This window comes from Mirounga leonina, unplaced genomic scaffold (genome assembly GCF_011800145.1).
Source record: "Mirounga leonina isolate KUSES-001 unplaced genomic scaffold, KU_Mleo_1.0 Mir_93, whole genome shotgun sequence".
Lineage (NCBI taxonomy): Eukaryota > Metazoa > Chordata > Mammalia > Carnivora > Phocidae > Mirounga > Mirounga leonina.
Window position 1 is genome coordinate 52236254 of NW_023270854.1, and position 24868 is coordinate 52261121.

Consider the following 24868-nt stretch of genomic DNA (forward strand, 5'->3'; position numbering starts at 1 on the left):
TTCCCTAACAATCCTATCTCTACTATATATCCCTCCCCCCTCCAAAGAAATCAGTTTTAACTGCCTTAATTGGGTTTCCTGCACTTTGTCTTTCAGTTTTAAAAATAATTTCTATAGAATTTGTATAGACATGCTAGCTTTGGTAGCTTTAAATCCTTAAGTTTAACATACCTGTCAGCATCCCTCCTTATCTGTTCTAAACTTTTGTGCATTATTTCATGTCATTTAAAATTAGACCAGGCCACTGAGTATAATTTTAATTTGTCCTAATTTTTTAAACTATTTTAGCCCCAAAAGGTTCTATGGAATGTTTCTTACCAAAAATATTTTTTTGTATTGTATTTCAAAATGTTGAAAATACAAGCCAGCATCTTTTATTGTATGTAGTTTCTTTTTTAATACAACAGTCCCTCTTGAAATACCGTGTTTGTTTATACAGAGATTCACCATGAATTCTTGTATGAATTTTGGACATTCCTGACCTGCCCACAATCAAAACAGCTGAAGCTACATGCCTGGGAAAGTGAGATCATTATTTCAGTCCTAAAAATAACTTCTGCTATTTGCAGAAATGCAGGACTGTTTCAGAGTTAATCAGAAGTTTCATTTGCTTTAGGCTTCAAAAATCTAACTTCCAAATATTCATGAATTTTAAAAAGACCTTGAAATGTTGGGAGAAAAAGTCGGTTGAAAAGAGTTGATGGCCTACAAAGATGAGTAATTGACAATTACTCTAATAACTTTATATTTTATGCTACTATTAACAAGACTATCCTTGGACAAAGCCATTACCTCATTCAGTGAACAATTACTGAATTCCTTCAAGGCAGCAGACCTTTGCACTCAACAGGATAGGTGAGCTAGATCTTTTAATCTGGTGCAGCCAGCTTTATAGAGCAGAAGTAGAAAGACTAGGAACAAGACTGCTTCTGCCCCCTTCAAGATTAGAATTTTAGCACCTCCCTTAACTCTTTGCCTTTTATGTGTTTCTGAATTTCATTCAGTGAGTTAAGCAAAATACTTTTCCTAGGCTCATAGCCATGATACTAAAATCTTGTTTGTTGAATTGAATTTCCATTTCAACTGAAAACATGGTCACTTCTGTTTTTAACAAATTTCCACATTACATTGTTTCCACTACAGAAACAATGTGGTCTCATCTACTAAAATGAGCTCTTGCAGTATCCCCATTTTCATTTCAAGTAACTGCTCAAAGAATAAGCTTCCATTAGGAATAGTGAATGGTCTCCCATAAATGAAATACGTCTCCTAATATGGTAATAGCATTCTTTACGTAGTAACTAGGTTTTACTTAAGCAAAGATAATTGCCAATAAAAAACTAAAGCATCTAACTCCAACAGTGGATTTGACTGAAAAACCAGTCTCCATGAAGAAAGTCATACATTTGAAAAGTTCTCATGAAACCAACCTACTAGGGTAGCATCCTTATCTGCCTGCTTATGATTATATTATCACTGGACTCCAGGGTCCAAATTTTACTTGATCAAGGAGACTATGATTCAAGGGCAGGAATTGATGAGTGCTATTGGGGGGAATAGGGAGGAAAGCCAAACTACATAAGACTAGCAAAATCATATTCTGAAAAGGAAAGGCAACCATTTCCTATAAAGTATGAAGAGAGAAAGGCCAAGAAGTGTAATACCTAGATTAGGGACGTGCAGAAAAGTTGTAAGAAGGATCAGATAGAAAATGATAAAAGGGCTTGAAGAGGTAGAGCCACAAAAACAGTATTGTGGAAATCAAGTGAATAGTTTCAAGAATGACGAGGTTAGTCAATAGTGTTAAATCAGAAAAGCTCAGTAAAGTTTAAATGGGATCACTAGATTTGACAAGTCATTGGTCACCTTTGCTATATCTATTAGGTAGAGGTTTTTTGTTTTTTTTCAAGACTATTTATCTGAGAGGGAGAGCACAAGCAGGGGAGGGGCAGAAGGAGAGGGAGAAACAGGCTCCCACTGAGCAGGGAGCCCAATGCAGGGCTCAATCCCAGGACCCTGAGATCATGACCTGAGCCAAAGGCAAATGCTTAACTGACTGAGCCACCCAGGTGCCCCTAGGCAGAGTTATGAATGCAGGATCCATTGTGCAGCATGAAATGGTGGACAGTGCCTAGGTTTAGGGATCAAGCCAATCTGCATTTTAATCCCATTTTTGCTACATGGCTTCATAACCTTAAATAAATTATTTAAATTCCCTGGACCCCTATTCATTTGTAGAATGGAAGTAATGCTATTGGTTCATAATAGGAACATAATCTATTAATATATAAAGCAGTACTTCTTGTGACTAAGAGCAATACGAGGCCAGACTAGATTGAATGAATTCCACCTATTATTTGGCTGGCTTTGTAACCTTGGGCAGGTCACTCTTCAGTTTCATCACCTATATAACTGGGATGATAACCTCCCAAGTATGTTGTGAAAATTAGAAACACTGAAGCTAAATGGTTTGGTACACAGTAGGTATTCAAAAAGGTATTCTTGTTCAGTTTACCAGTAAAGGGTCTGAAGCTTGGCAATGAAGAGAAACTTGAAGGGAAGGCAAGATCAAAGGACTCATCTTTAGAGATTCAAGCCTGTTTGTAGACGGGGGAAAAGACAAACTAGAGGAAATAATCAGTGACACAAAATGAATCATATCCAGGAGATAGGAGGGGACAGAACCTAGATCACATGTTGTAGGATGATCCTTAGAGAAATAAAAATGGATACTTCTCCCTCTGAAAAGAGGGAAGGGTAGGTGATGGGAGTTTAATGGTAGTTGGAACTAAAAGGCTGAGGTTAGGAGGAAGGTCCATAGTTGTTTGATAGTAAATTAGCTCAAACTGGAATTTTATTATATTAAAGGGTTGTAATCAGGATTGAATGGGAGTACATTAAAAAGCCTATTTCCTGGTACTGACTAGATGATCAAATAATTTACTTTAGATTTCCTGGGTAGATCCAATATGTAGACTTGTGTCTTTCTAGGTCTTCCTTAGGTGTACGATTTCTTGATTTCCCTGAAACCTGGCTTTTTACTGTTCTTGAAGGCATTGCCAGAACTAATCCCATATGGAAGAAATGCCCAGTTTTCCCAATCCTGCTTCTCCCATTTCCACTTGCTCTTGAACGTCCAAAGTCCCTGTACCCTTTTACCTTAGATTCTATCTCCCTACTCAAGTAGCGTCATAACGTCTCTTATCCACATTTTATAGTTGTAATGAATATATAATTTTTTAGTTTAATACATCTTAACTTACTTTTCATGTTTTGGTATAGCCACCATTTTTATTTTTAACCATTCTTTTTAATGACCACAATTATCTTTGACAAGGTTATGCTTTAATTAGCCATTACCCAAGTGCTAGGTATTTAGATATTCGGCTTTTTGTTAATAAATACTATGTTTTTCTTTAGAATCTAGAGAATATACCCTAGAATTATTTTTTAGAACAGGGCTCTCCAGTAGAACTTTGTGATGATAGAAATGCTCTCTGTGCTTTCCAATAAGGACACTTGCCACATGTGGCTATTGAGCACTTAAAATGTATCTAATATAACTGAAGAACAGAGTTTTTAATTTCAATTTAGATAGCCACATGTGGTTAATGACTATTGTATTGAAAAGCACAGTTCTATAAACAAATATGGAGATGAAAGTCAAAGTACAGTCTGGGTCCCTCAGCTATGGTCTTAAGGTGACCAAGGTGAGGGCTTATGGGATGGTAATAGACCTCTTGAAGAGCTCTATGACACAGACCTAAGGAAGCCAAAATCTTTTGATTTTGAGTGGAATAAAAAAATTATACTATTGGACCAAACAGCAGACTGCAGCCAAGGGAAAGAGTAAATATTTTAGAACCAGGTGTGACTTTTCAGAAATTGCTTTTCAAATTATGAGAAAATGCATTCCATAATGATCTGGACCTTGGACAGTGTTACTCACATGAGGACCACAGCATCGGCATCCCCAGGGTGCTTATTAGAAATGCAAATTAACACCCCACCCTCGACCTACTTAATCTGAATATCTGGGGTTGGGGCTCAAGAATCTTTTACAAAGCCCTCCAGGTTTTGCTTACAGTGCTGCTGTTTAAGAACACATGGTTCCTACTATCTAGGAATTTCTGATCAAAGATTTCTAGAATATAAAAGGCATTTTTCTTCCTCTCCCCATCTGTCACACTTTCAATCACAAGTGCTCAATAAAGGTTTGGTATTAAATGACTTACCCTCCATTACCCAGCAATAGTGCTATTCATCTATATTATTCCAAGTGAGGGAAGTGAAGGTTAGGGGCACAAACACTATTTAGAACAAAACTTGAATCATGTAGCTTCGTGGTTTCTGGTTTTGACGAAGAGCATTTTATAATGTGTGAGCGCTTGTAGGTATGTGTGTGTGCAATTCTGTCATCTATTCACCCAAAGGAATGCAAATATTTTGAATAAAACTTTCTTGTGCTTGGAAGGGGAGTGAAACGGTCATAGGCTGGCCGTGGTCTGTAAGGCCGTAAACCTTAAAATTTGAGGGTAAATGATACAACTCCGGCTGGAGCTCAGCTGAAGAAGAAAGGGTTCTCCAGCAGGCAGAGTCCGCCCGGCCGCCGCCCTCTTACCTTCCGCAGTATTACGTGGGACGCACCCTAAACAATTACTTGTTTTACCTCAAGTTCAAATGGAACTACGCTAACTGTACTTTCCCTTGCTAACTCTGGGAGTCCAGGGTGGGCGGCTTCGGGCGCCCGGGGCCCTCCAAATCCCGAGGGATCGCGGCGCGGCCCGCCCTTCCCCACCGGGTCAAATTCCAGGCCAGGCCGGGCGGGGCGCCCCGCGGCCGAGGAATGCGGAAGGGCCGCGGGAACCCGCCGCGGAAGGCGGGGGAGGAGGGCGGGCCGGGGGACTACAGCCGCACGCAGGAAGGGATGCGGCAGCAGATCCCACAGGCCACAGAAGACGACTAAAGCCCAGGCTGTGTTCGCTGGCCCCAGCCCGGCTCCGCGGCCCCTACAGCGGGCTTCGCTCGGTCTTGAGCGAGAACCCCTCTCGCACCCCCCTGTCCCGAGTTGGATCCAGCCGCGCCTTCCGGTGCGCTTTCCGGTCCACCTCTCGAGGCAGGAAGTGCCGGCCGCCGCCACTGTCGCGCCACAGCCCAGCGGTCGCCGCCGTCGCTCGTCGTCTCGCGCAGGGCAGCCCGGGTTCTGGTGTCTGGCGGCGGTGAGTGGCACTGGCCCCCGCGCACGACACCCCTCGGGCCGCGCCCGTCCCTCCTCCCTTCCGGCCTCCCGCCCGCCGCCGGACCCCGCCCCAGGGGGCCGGGGCGCGGGGGGCCGGGGGCTGCGGGACCTGTCAGGTTGGGCGAGGAGGGTGGGCGAGGAGGTCCTGGCAGCGGCCGGGCCTGGGCCTGGAAGTTGAGAGGCCGAGCCGCGCCAGGGCGGATGAAGCCGGGCTGGGGAGACGCCCTGTTGGAAGAGGTGGCTGGGTCCCCAGCGGAGGGTAGACCGGCCCGGCGTCACCCGGCTGACTTCACCCACCTGGTGCCTCCGGGCGGTCGGCTGCCAGCGCCCTTCCCTCGCGGGCCCAGTCGACCGATTAGGGTGTTGAGCGCCTGCTCTGTGCCCCCACACGGTGCTGGGTACTTGGGTGGGTAGGAGTCTACCGGTGCTTGCTTCTTGCCTTAGATGAAGTGTCGGAGGAAACTGTACCGGAGTGCATGGTTGGTACAGGCTAAAATGTAATGATTTTCGTAAGAGTTGTAACTCTCACTGTGTCCTGCATCTTGTAAAGATTTAGTTCATTCGTGTTGGTTGAAGAAAAGGACGAATAACAAAAGTCAAGAAGGAGGGGAGCCTGGGTGTCTCAGTCGTTAAGCGTCTGCCTTCGGCTCAGGTCGTGATCCCAGGATCTTGGGATCCAGCCCCGCATCGGGCTCCCTGCTCAGCGGGAAGCCTGCTTCTCCCTCTCCCACTCCCCCTGCTTTGTGTTCCCTCTCTCGCTGTCTCTCTCTGTCAAATAAATAAATAAATAAAATCTTAAAAAAAAAAGTCAAGATTTCTTGGAGAAAGAATCATGACCTCATTGAAGACCTTGGATTCAGCCTTAGGAGGTAGAACTTAAGTGTTTCTGGCAGGAGCTGTGGTAGGAGGTCACAAGACTAAAAGCTGAAAAGGTGGGAATTGTGTTATGTGAAAAGGAGACAGTGGGGAGACCAGCCTGAATGGAACAAGAACTAAAATGAATAATAGCTGGATATAAGGGTAGGTAAGTAAATAAGTGAGGCATTTTTATGGATGTCTTCAAAACTTGACCGAGAAATAAAAGATTATGTAAGAGTCATTAGGCAGTCATTTTGGATTCTTTAGAAAGGGAGTAATATGAAGAAAGGGGGTGTTTAAAGGATTAGTTTGCCAGCCTTTGTTTAAGATGGATTTAGAATGGTCTTTTGGTAAGAGAAGAATCATAGCATTTTAGAATTCAAAAGAACCTTACAGATTATCTGTCTTACAGATTATCTTTCATTTTATAATTGAGGAAACTGAAACCCAGAGAAGTAAGATAAATTTGCCCAAGGTCACTTGAAGGATTCACAGGTGCCGTCCATTTTCTCTGAAAGCATTAGGTGGACCCCACTGGACCTCATAACTAAGTGCAAAGCTTTTTGTTTGTTCAGGCTCTGTTGAATGAAACAACTTTTATAATGACTGGCTTGATATTCATTTATGCTTTAATGAGACTGAGTTTCGACTGGGTGAACTGAAACTTCTGAAGGATAGATCCCCATGCAAGGATCCTGGGATTAGGAAAAAAAAAGAGCTAGTAAATGGGGCTGGTTGTCCCTCTTTTCTAGGATGCAAAGACGCCAGGTATCTGGGGATGATTTTCATTGCTAGCAGCTTTGGTATCTTCCTTAGTCTGCATTTTAGCTGTGTGGTGACATTGCTTGGTACCCCCAACTAGCTATCCATGTTTTCATGATAGAGAATTTCAGCTGTCTATATATAGGATATTAGGGGTCAGTGGTACAAGCTCTGGAGCTAGACTTCCTGAGTACAAATCCTGAATTTAAACTCTACCATTTTCTAGCTGTGTGGCTATGGACAAATTGTTTATTCTCCTTGCCCTAATTTTCTCATCTGAGAAATGGGGATAACAGCACCTATATCATAAATTTTGAAGATTAAATATGCTAATACATGTGAAATGCTTAGACCAGTGGCTAGCACATATTTAGCACTCAGATATTGTCTATTATCAGCATTGTTTCTTCCGGATATGGAACAGGGGTTAACTGACAAGTTTTGTTGAGGATCTCTTGAGGAAGAGTCCAGTAGAGTTAATGCTGAACCATGGGTAGACCATAGAGAAAAGATTTATTTTGGGAGTCAGATCCAGGATCTACCTTATATATGTATATATAATTCTGTTTGTGATAGGAAGGAAGTATATGTATGTATTTGCTTTACTGATATTTATGGAGCACCTACCGAGTGTAAGGCACTCTGCTCTACCATATGATCCAAGGTAAAAAGGCTAAATGCCACAAAAATGTGTAAGTAAATGGCATGGCAAGAGAATATTACTGGGCAGTAAAAAAAAGAATAAACCACTGATAAATGCAACAAGATAAATGAATCTCAAAAATATTATTTTGAGTGAAAGAAGTCAGGCATATAGAATATACACTTTATAATTCCATTTATAAGAATGTCAAAGACAAAACTAATTTATAGTTAATTTAATAAATTTCTGATTTATAGAAATCTGAGCAATGGTTGCCTATGGTAGAGGGTCATTGACTTGGAAGGAACTTTCTGGAGTGATGTTAACATTTGTAACTTGATTGGGATGGTGGTTACATGGGTGTTCACATTTATAAAAACTCATTTTTAAGATCTGTACATTTCACCATATATAAATTTCACTGCAATAAAACAAAATGATATGGGAATTCAGGGGATGGAAAGTTTACTGCCAGCTGGGATGATCCTAAAGCCCGTAATTTAAAAATGACAACATTATAATGTATGTGGTAAATATTAAAACATGTATACTGTGGGGAAAGCTTAGCTGGTACTAAGAGGAAAGCTGTAAAAATTGTGTTTGGCTCTGTAAAAGAAATAATAGATATAATAACTTATAGAACTGATTACATATTGGCCTAAATATGCAGCATAAAAACAGTGATGTCATTAAGTGTATGAGGTTAATTTTGTGAACTGTTTTAGCTTGATTATATACTAAATTTTCCTTATGATTGCTGTTTTCAGACTGTTGCTCATGGATCCAGTCATTTGATCCTCCTAATTAGCACTAACATTAGTCTTGACTACAATAATGACCATGGGAATCCGTGAGAAATTTCTAAAGGTTCTGACAGACCGTGGTGAGCATGAGAATTAAATCAGAAATGACCTTAACTTTTAGCAGAACTGCTCTCTGCTTTTTTGCATTCATTTACTGTTAGGCCTCACCTTGTCCCTCTGCTTACAAATTGGCCTTGCTAAAGGAGACCCCCTAAGCATCCTGCCCCTGGGCCTCTCTACTACCATTCTACTGGAGCTTGGCTAAAACTCGAACTCTTCCATCATCCCTTTGCTCACAAAACCAGCTCCTTTTCCCTCCCTATTTACCTCATTTTTGAGAGGTAGCTTTATGCTCCTGGTTTTTCAACCAGTACCTGAGAAAAGCACGATAGTTCAAGGATAGAGCTTTGGAAAAAAAACTCCAATTAGGAAGCAAGAGGAACTAGCAAATCAGCATAGGAATCAGAAGAATAGGATAGTGTTGATGGGAATGTTGAGGAAGTGGAGACTCTTGCAGTTCAAAGAGGCACCCACAGAAGGGGTGCCTGGCTGGCTCAGTCAGAGCATGTGACTCTTGATCTCAGGAGATCATGAGTTTGAGCCCCATGTTGGGGATAGAGATTACTTAAAAATAAATAAACTTTTGAAAAAGTAAATAATATGAGTAACTATGGGCTAACATTTAAAAACCTAGATGAGATGGTTATAAATTACTAGAAAAATATTTTTATAATGGCAAAAATGAGGGGTGCCTGGTTGGCTCAGTTGGTAAAACGTGCAAATCTTGATCTCGGGATTGTAGGTTCGAGCCCCACATTGGGTGTAGAGATTACTTTAAAAAATAAAATAATAAAATCTTTTTCAAAAAGAAAAAAGAGGAGCCCACAGAACTTGGAGAAATTGAATAGAAGGAATTAAAATTTTCTTTTCTAACCTGGAATCAAAATTCCCTAATACAAACAACTGTGGCCATAATTCTGAAGTAAATCATTGTCCTATTTTAATATTAAAGAGGCCAAGGAAACACAGTGGCTTTACTAGTTTTCTAGTACTGTATAACCAATTACCCCAAATTCAGCATCTTAAAAAAAAACAGTTTCTGAGGGTCTAGAATTCCAAGGCAGCTTAGCTAGTGGTTTAGAGTTTCATGAGGTTGCAGTCCAAGTGTCAGCTGGGTTTGCAATCATTTGAAGGAAGATCAGCCTCCAAGATGGCTAACTCACTGCCTGGCAAGTTGGTGTTGACTTGGCAGGAGGCCTCAGTTCCCTGCCACATGGACCTTTCCATAGGGCTCTGTAGGGCCCTTGGGTCCTGGTGCTGGCTTGCCCCAGATTGAGTGGTTTGAGGAAGAGCAGGGCAGAAGCTGCAGTGTCTGTTACAAGGTCACACACCATCATTTTTGCAATATCCTATTGGTTATGAAGAGTAGCAGAATATGCCACTCCAAAATATGCTACTTTGGCATAAAGTTGTTTTGTCAAGAGATTGTTTTGAGCTGAAGGCAATAGAAGAAGCAAACACACAGGAAACGCTCTCTATCCTCCTATTTGCCTAAAAGCAGGACATAAATTTACATAAATTTACAAAGGTGTCCTTCCTCCTCTCCATACCAGGAAGAACAAAGGTTACTCTATGGAGACAACTTTAGACTCTTATCATTGGAGAAAGTCCTGACTTTAGTCTGCATGACAAGCCTTACCCTGTTTACTGTGCAACTTCCGCACAGCTAGCCTCTTCCCCACACACACACCTTCCTTCTTTGTCTTTAGCTGGAGATTTTAAGCTGAGTTCTAAGTTACCTTTCTGAGTTGGCTTTTCCCTGTATCTCCCATGTATATATGTTAATAAGCTTCTGTTTTTCTCCTGTGAATCTATAATTACAGAGGTGTCATTCAAGAACTCAGAAGGGTAGAAGGAAAATTATTTTACCTCCCTACACAGGTCAGCCCTTTTCACTGTTGGATGGGATTGTGCAAGGGCATGAGAAATGTTGAGGGCCATCTTGGAATTTGGCTATCACTGGAGCCAAGGAACAAGTTCAGATGCTCTCGAGGCCAAGGAACAAGTTCAGATGCTCTCAGAGGCCAAGGAATAAGTTCATAGCTCTCAGAGGCTCTCAGTCACATAAACAAATTCCATCTCTGACAGGAAGCTGTAGGGAGTAGTGGGAATTGCTCACTGAATACTCATTATCTACAGGAACTTGGGAATGCTGTTCAAGTGATTCCTTATCATACAGTTTTTCAAGATGTCTGAAATTTGTTTTTATTAAAGTAACTATTCAGTTTTTTAAAATGTTGGCAAACTAATTCAGTTACTTAAAAAGGCATTTTAAAAGATCGTCCCTGGGAGAATTAAATGAACCTCCCTGCAAACTGCATATAGTTTGGTAGCTGCCAGTTTGTGACTTCTGATCTACTTACCCTATTTTATAGATGAGGACAGTGAGGCCCAGGAAAGCTAAAATGACTAAGGTCTTGTATCTTGTGAATGAGAGAACTGAAATTAGTATCCAGGTCTCTAGCATCTCCATTAAAAACATAATGACCAAATTTTAAAAACTAAAGGGAACTCAGTGCATAAATAATGCCTTCTAAATGGTTAATTTTGGTTCTCATGCATGGAATCACCTGATGCACTTTTTAAAATAGAAGTTGCTGGGCCCCACCCATCATCATTCAGTTTCAGTTAGACCAGACTAGGACCTAGGCATCAGTTTTTTTAAACTTTCAAGATGATTCTAATGTGCAGCCCAAATTAAGACCAGAAGGTTAAGTGCTGTGAGAGACATGTTTACTTGCCATACGGTGACAGCAGCCAACTGACTTAAGACACTTAAAGGAAGAAGCCTCAAAGGAATGTTGAAGTCCTAGGCAGCTGACAGAACATGTCCCATAAAAGCCAATAAAGTCATATAGGTTGGATGAAGTTCACAAGCAATTTTTTCTTACTATCGTGCCCATGTTTTGACTTATACATCAATATTGCAGGTGTTTTGCAGACATGTAGATTATTATCTAAATATGTTGACACCACAACCACATATACCAGTATTCCTATATCCCTGCCCTTCTTGTAAGCTCTGTGAACAGTACATATAACCTTTAGTTCATTCTACATGAGAAATTTACAAAAATAATGAAATAAAAATTTTGAAGAGGAAGTGAGAAGTTTTTACTGCTATTGAGGGTTCTTCATTACATTATATGCTGATTTATATGGATTTTTTCCCTGTAATTATAGTTTAAGGGTAGGGTTTGATTGTTGTTTTCTCTTTAACATGTATAGGTTAAACATTAGCATGACAGCCCTAGGTAAAGGTTTCAAGCCTTTATGATGTCAAACCAAGGCCAGGTCTGGTAGGAAATATTGTCACTCAAATAAGCCTACATTACACGGTCCATTCCACTATGCAGTTCTATTCTGTACATTGGTTTCCCCAGTATAGTCTGAATTTATTTGAAAACTCGAGGATTTGAATTTAGAGGAAAGTCACTGCTCAGAAATCATTGCGGGGCGGTGGGAAGCGGGGGTGACGCCTGGGTGACTCAGTCAGTTAAGTGTCTGCAAATTGATTTCGGCTCAGGTCATGATCCTCAGGATTGTGAGATTGAGCCCCAGATGGGGCTCCCTGCTCAGCGGGGAGTATGCTTGAGGTTCTCTCTCTCCCTCTCCCTATACCTCTCCCCTATTCTCCTGCACGCACTCCTTCTCTCTCTCAAATAAATAAATAAAATCTTAAAAAAAAAAAAAAAAAGGTCAGTGTTGGATTACATTGGTAGTATTGAAAGTTTTAAAAAAATTTTGTGGTAAAATGACTAGAAGAACATTTAGTACAAAGTAAAAAATATAAAGGTAGAAATAACCTTTAATAAATTGGGTTTGGATCCCAGCTCTGCCACTAGGTGACCTTGGGAAAGTTATTTAATAGCTTTGATCTTCAGTTTTTTTATATTTGTAAAGCAGGTATGTTAAGTTTAATGCACATAATGTGCCTAGCGCATGAGTCACTCAGTAAATGGTAGTGGAGCCATAAGTTGAGTAGACCTTTAATTTTCTCTCTGGTCTTAAAGCATTTTGGGCTGGAAAAGTAGCAAGAACAAAAGTACATAAGGTAAGAACCTGCATGGTGCCATGGACACATACAAGCAGTTTGGTGCTGCTGAAGGAAAAGTAGAAAGCAAAGAATGGCTAGAGATAAGGCTGGAAAGGTCATTCTAGTGTATGAAAAGGAGGACCTTGTATACCATGCTTAAGAACTTATACTTTGTACTATATGCAGTGGAGAGCCAAAGAAAATTTTTAAGGGAAAGGTAAGGTCATATTCATGAGTTAGACACCACTGGCTGGAACATAAAGGGCAGTTTAGAGGGACGAAAAAGCAAGAAGATAGGTTTGTTGGCTATAGAAATATTCTACACAGAAAAAATGAAGGCCCACTGTAGGGTGGTGGGAGAGGAATGAGGAAGATCAGCAAGTCTGAGAAGTAATCAAGAGGCAGGGCTTGATTCACCAGGGAGAAGGATGAGTTGGGAATGACTCCTAGGTTTCTGGCTTGGTGAATAGGTAAATGATGGTGTCATTAACTGAGAGAAGACAGAAAGCTAAGAAAATTTAGAAACAGGAAGATAATTCAGTTTTCAACACATTGATTATGAGTGTCTGTGGGGTGTCCAAATGGGTGCCTTTCACAAGCAAGTGGATATTAGAGTCTGCAGCCCAAGGGAAAGGTCAGGCCTGGAGATACAGACTTGGGAGGCATCAGTGTTGTCAGACCAGTGAGAGTTGATGAAATCATCCGAGGAAAGCAGAATAGAAAGAATTTTAATAAGCCATGGACCGCTAGAATATTGGGAAACATGAATATTTAGGTGAGTGGAGAAGATAAAAGCCTAACAAGAAATGGAGGAGGACCAGTCATAGAAATAGAACTGAGAGAAGAGTAAATTGGTCTCACCAAGTCAAATGTAGCATTTCACATAAACCAACCTTTCCAATATCACTAGGAGTCTCCCTTGGGTGTCTGGGTGGCTCAGTCATTTAAGTCATCTGCCTTCAGCTCAGATCATGATTCTGGAGTCCTGGAATCGAGTCCCATGTCCCGCTCCCTGCTCAGCAGGGAGTCTGCTTCTCCCTCTCCCTTTGCTTCTCTCCCCTGCTTGTGCTGTCTCTCAAATAAATAAAATTGGGGGTTTTTTTTTGTTCTGTTTTTAAGTCTCCCTTGTTAGAGTGGAGTGTACATTGGTTTCCCCAGTATAGTCTGAATTTATTTGTGGGGAACCTTGCACTCTCTTTCCATTTTGGACAGTTTATTTCTATTGTTACTGTTCACCAAGGCCAAGAGTTGTTGAGACTCTGAAGAAAAGAGGGATAAAATGGTGTTAAATACAGCAGAGTGATCCAAGGAGTTAGACTGGATTTGGCAGTTTGAAAGCAGTTGCAGTAGAGGAAAAAAAGCCAGATTGTGGTGGGTTGAAAGTGAGTGGGAAGTAAGAAAGTAGAGAAAGCCAAGATCCTTATCTCAGAAGGAAAGGAGAGAGGATGGTAGTTTCTTTTGGGGGTAGAGTTCTTTTCAGATTGATTGTTTTGCAATAACTTTGCCTTGCTTTTCAGCTGATATTTTATTATCAGCTGATATTTTGTATATATGTGTGTAGTGTATAGGTACCATATATGTATATAAATGTATACAGTTTTAAAGTGAAGTACAGAGAAAAAACTTTTTTTAGAAGAAATTATGGTATTATTACATTGAGCCTATTATCTGTGCTGTAACCTATTTTGATTAGGGCCATGTATGAATTGCTCTTGATTGTTTTTCACCTTCCTTCTCTGTTGCCTTCACTCTTGGGGTCAGACTTGTCTTACCATCTAGTGGCCTTATTGGTTACCTCCCTGTTCTCTCACGGGCATTGCCCCTAATAAAAATCTTTGCATGTTGAATCCCATCTTGGCATCAGCTTCTTGGAGAACCCCAACCAAGCTTCAGAAATGTTTCAATACAGTAGACTTTTGCGGTAGCTATAGGGTTAGCATGACACAATTGACTGATTATTTAAAAAAATTTTTACTCCAGGGGCACCTGGGTGTCTCAGTTGGTAGGTGTCTGCCTTCCGCTCAGGTCATGATCCCAGGGTCCTGGGATCGAGCCCTGCATCAGGCCCGCTGCTCAGCAGGGAAGCCTGCTTCTCCCTCTCCCAATCCCCCTGCTTTTATTCCCTCTCTCGCTGTCCCTCTCTGTCTCTCTGTCAAATAAATGAAATCTTTTTAAAAATAAATAAAAAATAAATAATAAAAATTTACTCTGGGAGGTTTTTCTAAATGACTCTATTACAAACATAATTTGTAGATACTGAAAGAACTGATTCTTGCCTTCAGATTTACCGTCTTTTGTACATATTATATCTTGAATAGATAGAATTTTTAGCACAAAAAATTTTAATCAACAGTTCTGGAATAGGAAGAAGAATTAAAGCCTAGACACGTGCCTTGCTGGTGGACCACATTCTGTCTCTGATTTAACCTTCAGTATAACTAAACTCAAATAAGCTAAGTTACAGGACAGAGAAGAAAATTAACATTTATACGGGGTAGAGAAGGAGTTGGAATATTAGAATAAGAATTCTAAGGCTGGTATACTTCAAACCTACACCACTAAGCCCAGTTTCAGAAGACCTTTGGGGGGGTGGTTATTGGTGGTGATAATTTTTTAAATTGAAGATAGAGAAATAAGCAATGTAGATTAAAAGCCCAAGACTAGGGGTGCCTGGCTGGCTCATTTGGTAGAGCATGCAACTCTTGATCTCGGGGTTGTGAGTTCCAGCCCCATGTAGGGTGTAGAGTTTACTTTAAAAAAAAAAAAAAAAGTTCATGACTAAAAGTCCTAGAGACCAAAGTCCAAAATTGCTTTGGTCAGCTGCTGCCCAGCTAGTCATCTGCTTTCATACTATGGGGCTGCAGAGTTAAACAACAGTCCCCAAGACCACCCTCATTTCTGATACCAGTCGCAAGTTTGGGTCCCCAAGACAACCCTCAGGTTTGATGATTTTGCTAGGATTCACAGAACTCATTGAAAGCTGTTATATTCTTGGTTATGGTTTATTGCAGTAAAAGAATTCAGATTAAAATCAGCCAAGGAAAGAGATGTGTGGTGCAGAGTCCAGGAGGGTTCCAAATGCAGAGCTCCATTTGTACTCTTCCATGGACAGTGTTGACTCCTCCTGGCAACAAGATGTGACTATGCATGTAGTATTGCCAACTAGGAAAGCTCACTTGATCCTTGATAGCCATAGTTTTTATTGGGGCTCCGTCACATAGATACTGTCAGCTGCTCTGTGACTGACTTCAGTCTCTAGCCCCCTTGAGAGGTCAAACTGGTAATACATGACCCATAACCCCCACAATAAATTACATTGTTAGATTGTCTGATATGACCCAAGACCGCAGATATAGGCAGGACATTCCAAAGGCTTAGAGATTACCTCCCAGAAGCAGAGGCCAAGCCTCTCTTTGGGCAAAATTGTTTACTCCAAAGGGCCATTGATTTTATATTTTAACCTAGATAATACCTATCTCATAGGACAGTTGTGAAGATTGAATAAGAGATTGGATGGAAAATTTGCTCTGGTCTCTCTGGGTTTTCCAAGGTTATATGTAGCTAGTAATGGTGGAGCTAAGATTTGAACTCAGGACTTCTAATTCCAGAGCTGATAATATTTTTGCATTGTGTTTATTTAAAACTGCAAATAAAAAATGGAATGAAATGTGTTCATTCTATTTGACATTTACTTTTTTTTTTTAAGTAGGCTCCATGCCCAGTGTGGAGCCCAACATGGGACTTGAACTCACAACCCTGAGATCAAGATCTGAGCTGAGATCACGAGTGGGACGCTTAACTGACTGAGCCACCCAGGCGCCCCCTATTTGACATCTATATTATTGGTGGCTTCCAGTAGAGTATTGGAGGCTAACATCAAAGCCATATTATCGAGAACTGAGGAGTGATTGGAAAGATTAGAAAATGGAGACGGTTGAGTATCAGACTGCTATTCTGAAAGTTTTGTCAAAGGAAAGGGGAAATGAATATGAAGCTAGAAGGGATGAAAGATTAAAGAGTAGGTTTTGGGGTGCCTGGCTGACTTGGTTGGTAGAGCATGTGACTCCATCTCAGGGTCCTGAGTTCAAGCCTCACGTGAGTTCAAGCCCCATGTTGGGCGTAGAGATTACTTAAAAAAAAAAAAAGGTTTTGATAATTTTTTTAAGATGAGAGCCTTCTGAACATGTACCATACAATGACTATACTAGTTCCTTTGTGAATGTTGTCTCATTGAAGTCTCACTTGCATTGAAATAGAGGCTGTGTTTGGCTATAAAACTGAGAATTGTGTGAGCTTCCCTGGTTTTCATACTGTGTTTTGAAAAACCGAGGCTCAGAGAGGTTATGCAATATTGGTAATAAAATGAAGTAAAAAGAGTGCCTATTGCATTGGATTGTTAGGAGGATCCAGTGGGATAATCCTTGTAAAAAGTAAGATGAAATGTCAACTTTGGAGTCTTTCTCTTTAGGGGAGCCCCAAACCCTCATAACAGTGCTTAGCACATAGTAAGCTACTCAGTAAATGCTAGCTATTGCTATATATATATATTTTTTTTTTTTTTAAGATTTTATTTATTTATTTGAGAGAATGAGATAGAGCATGAGAGGGGGGAGGGTCAGAGGGAGAAGCAGACTCCCCGCTGAGCAGGGAGCCTGATGCGGGACTCGATCCCGGGACTCCAGAATCATGACCTGAGCCGAAGGCAGTCGCTTAACCAACTGAGCCACCCAGGCGCCCTATTGCTGTATATTTTTAAATTAATTTCCACGTAATAAAAATGAGTCTCATGAAATTTGGAGGCAAGCTATATAATGATTTCTGTTCTGTTTCTTAAATTTTTCAGAATTGCTTTTTCCTAACCATTTAATTGTCACATTGGAAATAAAGTTGAAATGTGTATTTATTCCTACACAATTAAAGTAATTCTGCATTAAGATACTTTTACTTACTAACTTTAGGTGTTACAGGTTCTTTTTTGTTCTGTTTTATGTTTTATGTGTTCTTTTTTGGTTTATGTTTTTTCTTTTTAACTCTAGAATTAAATAGCCACCATGTCGAGCAAAAAGGCAAAGACCAAGACCACCAAGAAGCGCCCCCAGCGCGCAACATCCAATGTATTTGCCATGTTTGACCAGTCGCAGATTCAGGAGTTCAAAGAGGCCTTCAACATGATTGATCAGAACAGAGATGGTTTCATTGACAAGGAGGATTTGCATGATATGCTTGCTTCTCTAGGTAGGTTTTTATATTCTTAATATGCCCACCTCCCAAAAATAATAATTCAGTGTTTTATGAATTATTTTGTGTGTGATGTGTAAGTATTTCTCTCCTTATCTCAAAGGCCTAGTGAGAGATGTCTGGGTGGGAAGTGCCATATTGGGGTTGGCCAGTCATAAGAGGATTTTATTTATAATTTTTTTATAATTAAGGTAAAGAAAATATAAAGATACAAGATTTAAAGCAAATAGAAACTGCCCCTTTGTCATTTTGGTTATATGGGTGTTAATTTATTATTCCTCGTATGATTTTGTTGTTGTTGTGATCTTAAAAAGAAGGATGAGAGGGAAGGTTCCTGCATGTTCTCCCCCAAGTCAGCAGTGATTTTACATTGGGAATGGCAAGCCTGGGAGTTCTCTGTAGACTGGGCAGGGAAGGGGTGCAGGTCAGTTAGGCTCTACTCTCTGGAGTTTTCTTGTGCTTGACTATCAGCCAGAAAGGGCAGTTCGGGGGCCAGAGGGCAAAGAGAGAGGTTGTTATTCTTTTCCTCTTAGTAACCAGAACACAGTTTTGTTCCTCTGTTTTTTTTTTTCTAACATGTTATTTTGAAAATGTTTAAGCCTACAAAAAGTTGAAAGAACAGTATGGTGACCATGCATACATCTTTTACCTAGATACACCAATTCTTAACATTTTGCAACATTTTCTTTATTCAGAATGAGAGTAGAATCGGGATACTGAACTAAGTTACTGACTTGGAGGTAGGTTGGATCCCAGTATTTTTCACACTTAGAATAGCTAAGTGTACTCTTTTGGGCGGGTCACTACTGAAGAAGGCCGTGGAGGAAGATTGAAGGATTTAGTTGTATTACAAAGATTGAACACTCAGGCACCTGTGTGGCTCAGTCAGTTAAGTGTCTCCCTTTGGCTCAGGTCATGATCTCAGGGTCCCGGGATTGAGCCCCACATCCGGTTCTTTGCTCAGTGGGAAGCCTGCTTCTCCCTCTTCCCCATCCCTGCTCATTCTCTCTCTCTCTCAAATAAATAAAATCTTAAAAAAAAAAAAGAAAGAAAAAAGATTGAACATTCAAGCCTGTACCCTGCTCATAGTAGTTGCTCAATTTGTGTCGGATGAATGAGGGATGGTAGAGTAAGAGGCTGACTTTGGGGCCTTCCATTTTGGGGAACCCATGCTTTTAAAGATACATATTTATTTACCTTTCAAATCAAATTATATTGGATGCCCTAAATGTGTCCATAGGTGCTTAACCTAAACCAATTCATTTTAAATCCCTATGTCTTTCTGGTACCCCCATGTTTTCTTGACACCTTTGGGTTGGACTTTTTTTTCCCCAAAAAAACTGTGGCAAGAGGGTTGGATTAAATTTGAAGGTAGGAAAGTAGATCTTTTTTAGCTCCTTTCACTTATTCAGTAATCTTGAAATGAATTTTGGGCTAATTTTTGTATTGTTATGTTGAATAGGTATAATGAGTAAGACAGGTAATATACAGTAAGACAGATGCCAACTTGGCATTTAAATTTCACTCAAATTCCCAGGATGAAAACTACATGTGATGCATAATTCTAGATTTGACTATCATTAGCACTTAGTTGGGTATAATATTCAGCTGCTTCCTTAGATATAAATATCTAACTTAAGATGTTCTTTTCCTGGAGAATCATTACAAACTTAATGTTGGAAGGGACTTCTCAGATACCAAGTTTAACCAGTCCATTTTACAGATTAAAAAAAAAAAAAGTAAACCCTAGACAGCTGCCACCTTTTCTCAGGTCACACAGTTGGTGGCAGAACTGGGATTCAAACTCACTATTCGAGACCCTTCGTTCAGGGCTACTTTTCCTATACCATGGGAGCCTCACAAATGCCTGGACAAAGAGGAGCGTTTTGTTATTCCCGCCAAGACTGGCCGGTCCAGGGAACTTTCTCCTGACTTGAAAGGGAGGGTCAGAGGAATCTCCCTCCATAGGGAGAAGTGTTCTCAGCTGACACTGAGATTAAGATTTCCCATTATGAGCAATACTAAACTAGTATTGTCATATGAATAAACCACATTTGCTCATATATCTGGCAACTGAGTAATAGATAACATTGTTCAAAATGAGCTCTCGGTTCTAAACCAACCTAATAGTTTTAGCTTAAATGACCAACTTACTAAATAAAATTTTTGAAGCATATCAATTCATGGGCAACTGTGCCACAATTGGAAATACGAATATTTCGATCTTTTAAATAACTGGCATTGAAATGCCCTGATAGACCTTTAACATGATTAACATTCAAGATGCGAAAACATAGCATTGCCTGGTTCATGGTTTCAGCTGCCTGTTTTTTTGGGGTTTTTTTTGTTTTTTTAAGATTTTATTTATTTATTTGAGAGAGAGAAAGCATGAGCTGGGGGAGAGAGGCAGAAGGAGAGGGAGAAGTAGACTCTCCACTGAGCAGGGACCCCAGCACGGGACTCGATCCCAGGATCCCAAGATCATGACCTGAGCCAATAGCAGACGCTTAACTGACTGAGCCACTCCAGATGCCCCTCAGGTGCTTGCTTTTAATGAAAATAGTGAAGGAAAAGTTGCAGAAAGTATCAGTGAATGAAAAACATTCAACCTACGCTCACAATACATAATGATATATCAAAGATTTTTTACATTGTTAAAAATTGTCTTTTAAAAATGTTCTTGGGCACCTGAGGGGCTCAGTCGTTAAGCGTCTGCCTTTGGCTCAGATCATGATCCCGGGGTCCTGGGATTGAGCCCCACATCGGGCTCCCTGCTCATCGGGAAGCCTGCTTCTCCCTCACCCACTCCCCCCTGCTTGTGTTCCCTCTCTCGCTGTATCTCTCTCTGTCAAATAAATAAATAAAATCTTTTAAAAAATTAAAAAATAAAAATGTTCTTAATGCAAGTTAATTGAAAAAATAATTCCATGGGATGATGATGTAACTTAAAAATATACTGGGGAGCATAATAACAAAATAATTATGTATTGAAATTAGTTCTTTGTCCTTAAATGTTAAAATGTGAAATCTTCTAGGGAAGAATCCAACCGATGCATACCTTGAGGCCATGATGAATGAAGCTCCAGGGCCCATAAATTTCACCATGTTCCTCACAATGTTTGGTGAGAAGTTAAATGGCACAGATCCGGAAGATGTCATCAGAAACGCTTTTGCTTGCTTTGATGAAGAAGCAACTGGTGAGTGCTCTTTGTTTGTTCATGCCCACCCTCATTCCAGACTACATGAAACACTTTTTAGGAAATGAAAAAGATGAGTAAAATAGAACTTAAAAAAAATGAATAAACTATCATTTATAATAGGATAATATGACCGAGAATGGGGAGGTCACAGGTATATGGGTCAGAAAGCTGCCCGGTTTGTGGTGTTAATCTTTGAATTTGGTTCAGAGCTTCCTGAAAGCCAAACGGAGAATTGTCTGTTAAATAGTATTTCTAGACAATGAAAACTACTTCTTAAAGTGACTGTAAATCTCACCAAAAAGTATAATTAACTAACTTCAACAGGTAAAATCTTTTTTTTCCTCATTTTAATGAGTGTAAAGCCTAGCTATTCACATTTCTTACTGCTCTCATTTCCCCTTTCCTTCTCTCTTAACCCCTTCCTCAGCCACCCGCACACTTCGTCAGAGACACCTTGCACCCTCTTCCTGCTTCCTGTCTCTACCTGTCACAACTGCACCGTCCCTCGTGCACATTTGGTTTTTTTTTCTGGGCAGCTGCCCTTTTTTTTTCTTTGCATCTCTGAAATATAGAGGGGTTTTTTTTTCCTCCTCTAGAAAACACTTGCTCCAAATTAATTTTGTAAGCATTATAATGTATTAACTGAGCTTTTACAGTGAAAGATGGGGCACCTGGGTGGCTCATTGTTAAGCATCCCACTCTTGGTTTCAGCTCAGGTCCTGATCTCGGGGTCATGAGATTGAGCCCCATGTCGGGCTCCGTGCTCGGTGCAGAGTCTGCTTGAGATTCGCTGCTTCTCCCTCTGTCCCTCCCCTGCTTACACACTCTCTCTCTCAAATAAATAAATAAAATATTTTTTTAAAAAAAACCTCTAAAATGAAAGAACTCTAAAAATAATAGGCAGTTAGGAGACTATTACTATCCAGGTAAGACACAAGGGCAGCTTGGACTCCAGTAATAGTAGAGGGGGTGGCTGTAAAAAATCTCTAAAATGAAAGAACTCTAAAAGTAATAGTCAAGTAATAGCAATAACTCTAAAAGAACTCTAAAAGTATTGAAAGAACTCCAAAAGTAATAATTCTAAAAGTCTGGGCGGCTCAGTCAGTTAAGCGTCTGCCTTCGGCTCAGGTCATGATCCCAGAGGCCTGGGATCGAGCCCCACATCGGGCTCTCTGCTCAGCGGGGATCCTGCTTCTCTGCCCATCCCCTGGCTCATTCTCTCTCTTTCTCAAATAAATAAATAAAATCTTAAAAAAAAAAAGTAATAGGCAAAGATAATGATATAGTTACATATTGCTTTAGTTCACTAATTTATTTTGTTCACGTAAATGTGGGTATTCTGAAATATTTTGTAACACTGACCTAGTTTAGAAATGAACCATTAAAGCGCCAGGAAGTATTCGTGACTCCCTCCTCTCCACTGCCTTCTAGGCACCATCCAGGAAGATTACCTGAGAGAGCTGCTGACAACCATGGGAGATCGGTTTACAGACGAGGAAGTGGATGAGCTGTACAGAGAAGCGCCTATCGACAAAAAGGGAAATTTCAATTATATTGAGTTTACGCGCATCCTTAAACATGGAGCAAAAGACAAAGATGATTGAAAGAACTTTAGCTAAAACCTTCCAATTGCTTTGTCTTACTCCGTTTTATTCCCCAGACACTTTCCCCCACCCTCATAGACCTGTTGCATGCAGCTTAGTTTCACGGCTTGGCCTCTTTTTTTTGATGTATTTATTCTAGACCTTTCTGCCACTTAGCACTTGTATAATCAAACTGCAAATGAATGGGGTTGAGGTTGTAAATTGAACTGAAAAAGAGATTGCGAATAAAAATCAACAAATGTGAAAGCCCAGGAAAATATATCCGGTATTTCTGGTTTTGCTGGATTTTTACACTTTTATATAATAAAAACACTATTTTGAAATAAAGATTATGCTGACTCAGATGGAATATAATGGAAAGTTAAACAAGTAAGTGGTAGTTGGGGGTAGTTTTTTTTTTTTTTTTTTCAGATTTTCAGCTTCACGTAATTCAAATTTCATGGTCAAGCTGATTTTTCACCTATGTAGGACAGTGTTCTTAAGAACTTTAAGTACAGGGCGCCTGGGTGGCTCAGTTGGTTAAGCGACTGCCTTCGGCTCAGGTCATGATCCTGGAGTTCCGGGATCGAGTCCCACATCAGGCTCCCTGCTGAGCAGGGAGTCTGCTTCTCCCTCTGACCCTCCCCCCTCTCATGTGCTCTCTCTCATTCTCTCTCTCAAATAAATAAATAAAATCTTTAAAAAAAAAAAAGAACTTCTAAGTACATATTAACATCATTATGCAGTAAAAACTACTTATTGCCTTTGTTTTTTTCATGCTTTAATAAGTCAGATGTTTAAACTATTGAATGAAAATATAGGATGTATCTGAGAAAACATTTAACATTTTATGCATCTTAGAGTCTAAGAAGATGAGGCAAAATTCTAAAGAAAAGAATAGTTATTACTAACATTACTGTAATGATTTTTCCACTGAATCTTCCCAGTGACCTTGTGAGATTTTTGTTAGCTCTGTGTTTCAGGTGGGGGAACTGAGCTCTGCAGTATCGAGTGATTGAGTCACTAGAGTAAGTAAGAGGTGGGATTCCAACCTGGGGCGCCTAACTCCAGAGCTTATAGTCCTGGAACCCTGCGCTCTCTCTACAAAAAGTCCCAAATGCCTAAAAGGTCAAGACATTTCTATTACACTCTAACACAATTTTGTAGTCATTAAAATTTGAAATAATTTGTGGAAATTGATTATTTGAACAGAATTTCAGAAAAGTATCCCATTAAAAAATAGAAGACAAACGATTTTAAGCAAGATTATATTTGAAGGTAGTTCATGTGGTGTATAGACTGTAGACTGTATCAAGGACTGGAAAACAGACAAGGCTGTTACAGAGCTCATTTAAAATCCTTAAGGCCAGACAATGTGCAAAGTAGGAGAGAAAAAGCTAAAAAAGGAAAAAAATCAAAAATTTTCCCTATCTTGTTCAACATCTATTCCCTCTCTTAAAAGTGTTGTATTGGTATTTTATCTGCTTCAAATGAATGCATTTTCATATCATTTAATACTTGTGCCTTAGAGCTTGGTGTGGTAGGCAAGTCCTGGTCATGTATTGCCACTTAATTTTTCTGGGCTTCCTTTTCATCGTCTTTAAAACGAGAGAGCAGTTCCACTGTCATGGTCTAGAGTGCTCACACTTCATGAGAGCTTTCACCTCTATTATCCAATCCTCACGGCACATGAGGTAGGTAGGGCAGCTGTTATTCCTGCTTTTTAAATGAGAACTGAAGTTCAGACAAGCCAGAGCACCTGTCCAAGCTTCAAGTCACCATGCAGCATCACACCAGGTGGAGAATTGCTATATGTTTAAGAAAAGGGGAGAGTCTGCCATGATAATCTTGATCGTCATTAAACCAAGACTGATCAGCCACTTGTTATGTGCTAGGCACTGTTGGAAGTGCTGGGGATAACTGGGGGGCAGGACAAAGATGCTGCCTGCCCTCCTGGAGTTCATATTCTCTGGTGAGAGCCAGGATCAGTGAGCCATAGCACACAAGTACTGTGGGACAAAGAACGGAGCAAGTGTGGCAGAGGGCCTCGGAGATGTGACATTAAGCAGAGATCTGCATGACAAGAAGAGGTCCCTGTGTTTCCACTCAAAAGGCTCCTTTCAGGGCATGCTGTGGCAGGAGCAAGGGGAGAGCATAGGATAAGGACATAGAATGGTATTTGCTGCTTAGTTTAAGTGTGGAATCATAGGGCTTTGGGAGGGAAGAAAGGTGAGTTAGGGTTCTGGAAACTTAACCTTTCCATTGTGTATAGAAAGGAGGGGCAAGATGAGAAGCAAGAAGGCTTCCAGTTTGGAGACTATTGCTGTCATCCAGGTAAGATGCAAGGGTGGCTTGGACTCCAGAAATAGTAGAAGGGGTGGCTGTAAAATGCCTCTCCCTGTCTTATTTCCTCTGCTGCAACCCTGTCTGGCTGCTGTCTTTGGCA

The 24868-nt window shown here is 40.4% G+C and overlaps 1 protein-coding gene across 1 annotated transcript; it reads left to right on the top strand.

Moving 5' to 3' along the window:
- Nucleotides 1-4950: 4950 nt before the first annotated feature.
- Nucleotides 4951-22792, top strand: LOC118004379 (myosin regulatory light chain 12B). Its single transcript, XM_034995661.1, has 4 exons — nt 4951-5219; nt 17438-17636; nt 20675-20836; nt 22271-22792. The coding sequence occupies exons 2-4, from the start codon at nt 17453-17455 to the stop codon at nt 22441-22443; spliced, it is 519 nt and encodes a 172-aa protein (XP_034851552.1). The 5' UTR covers nt 4951-5219; nt 17438-17452; the 3' UTR covers nt 22444-22792.
- The last annotated feature ends 2076 nt before the right edge of the window (nt 22793-24868 follow it).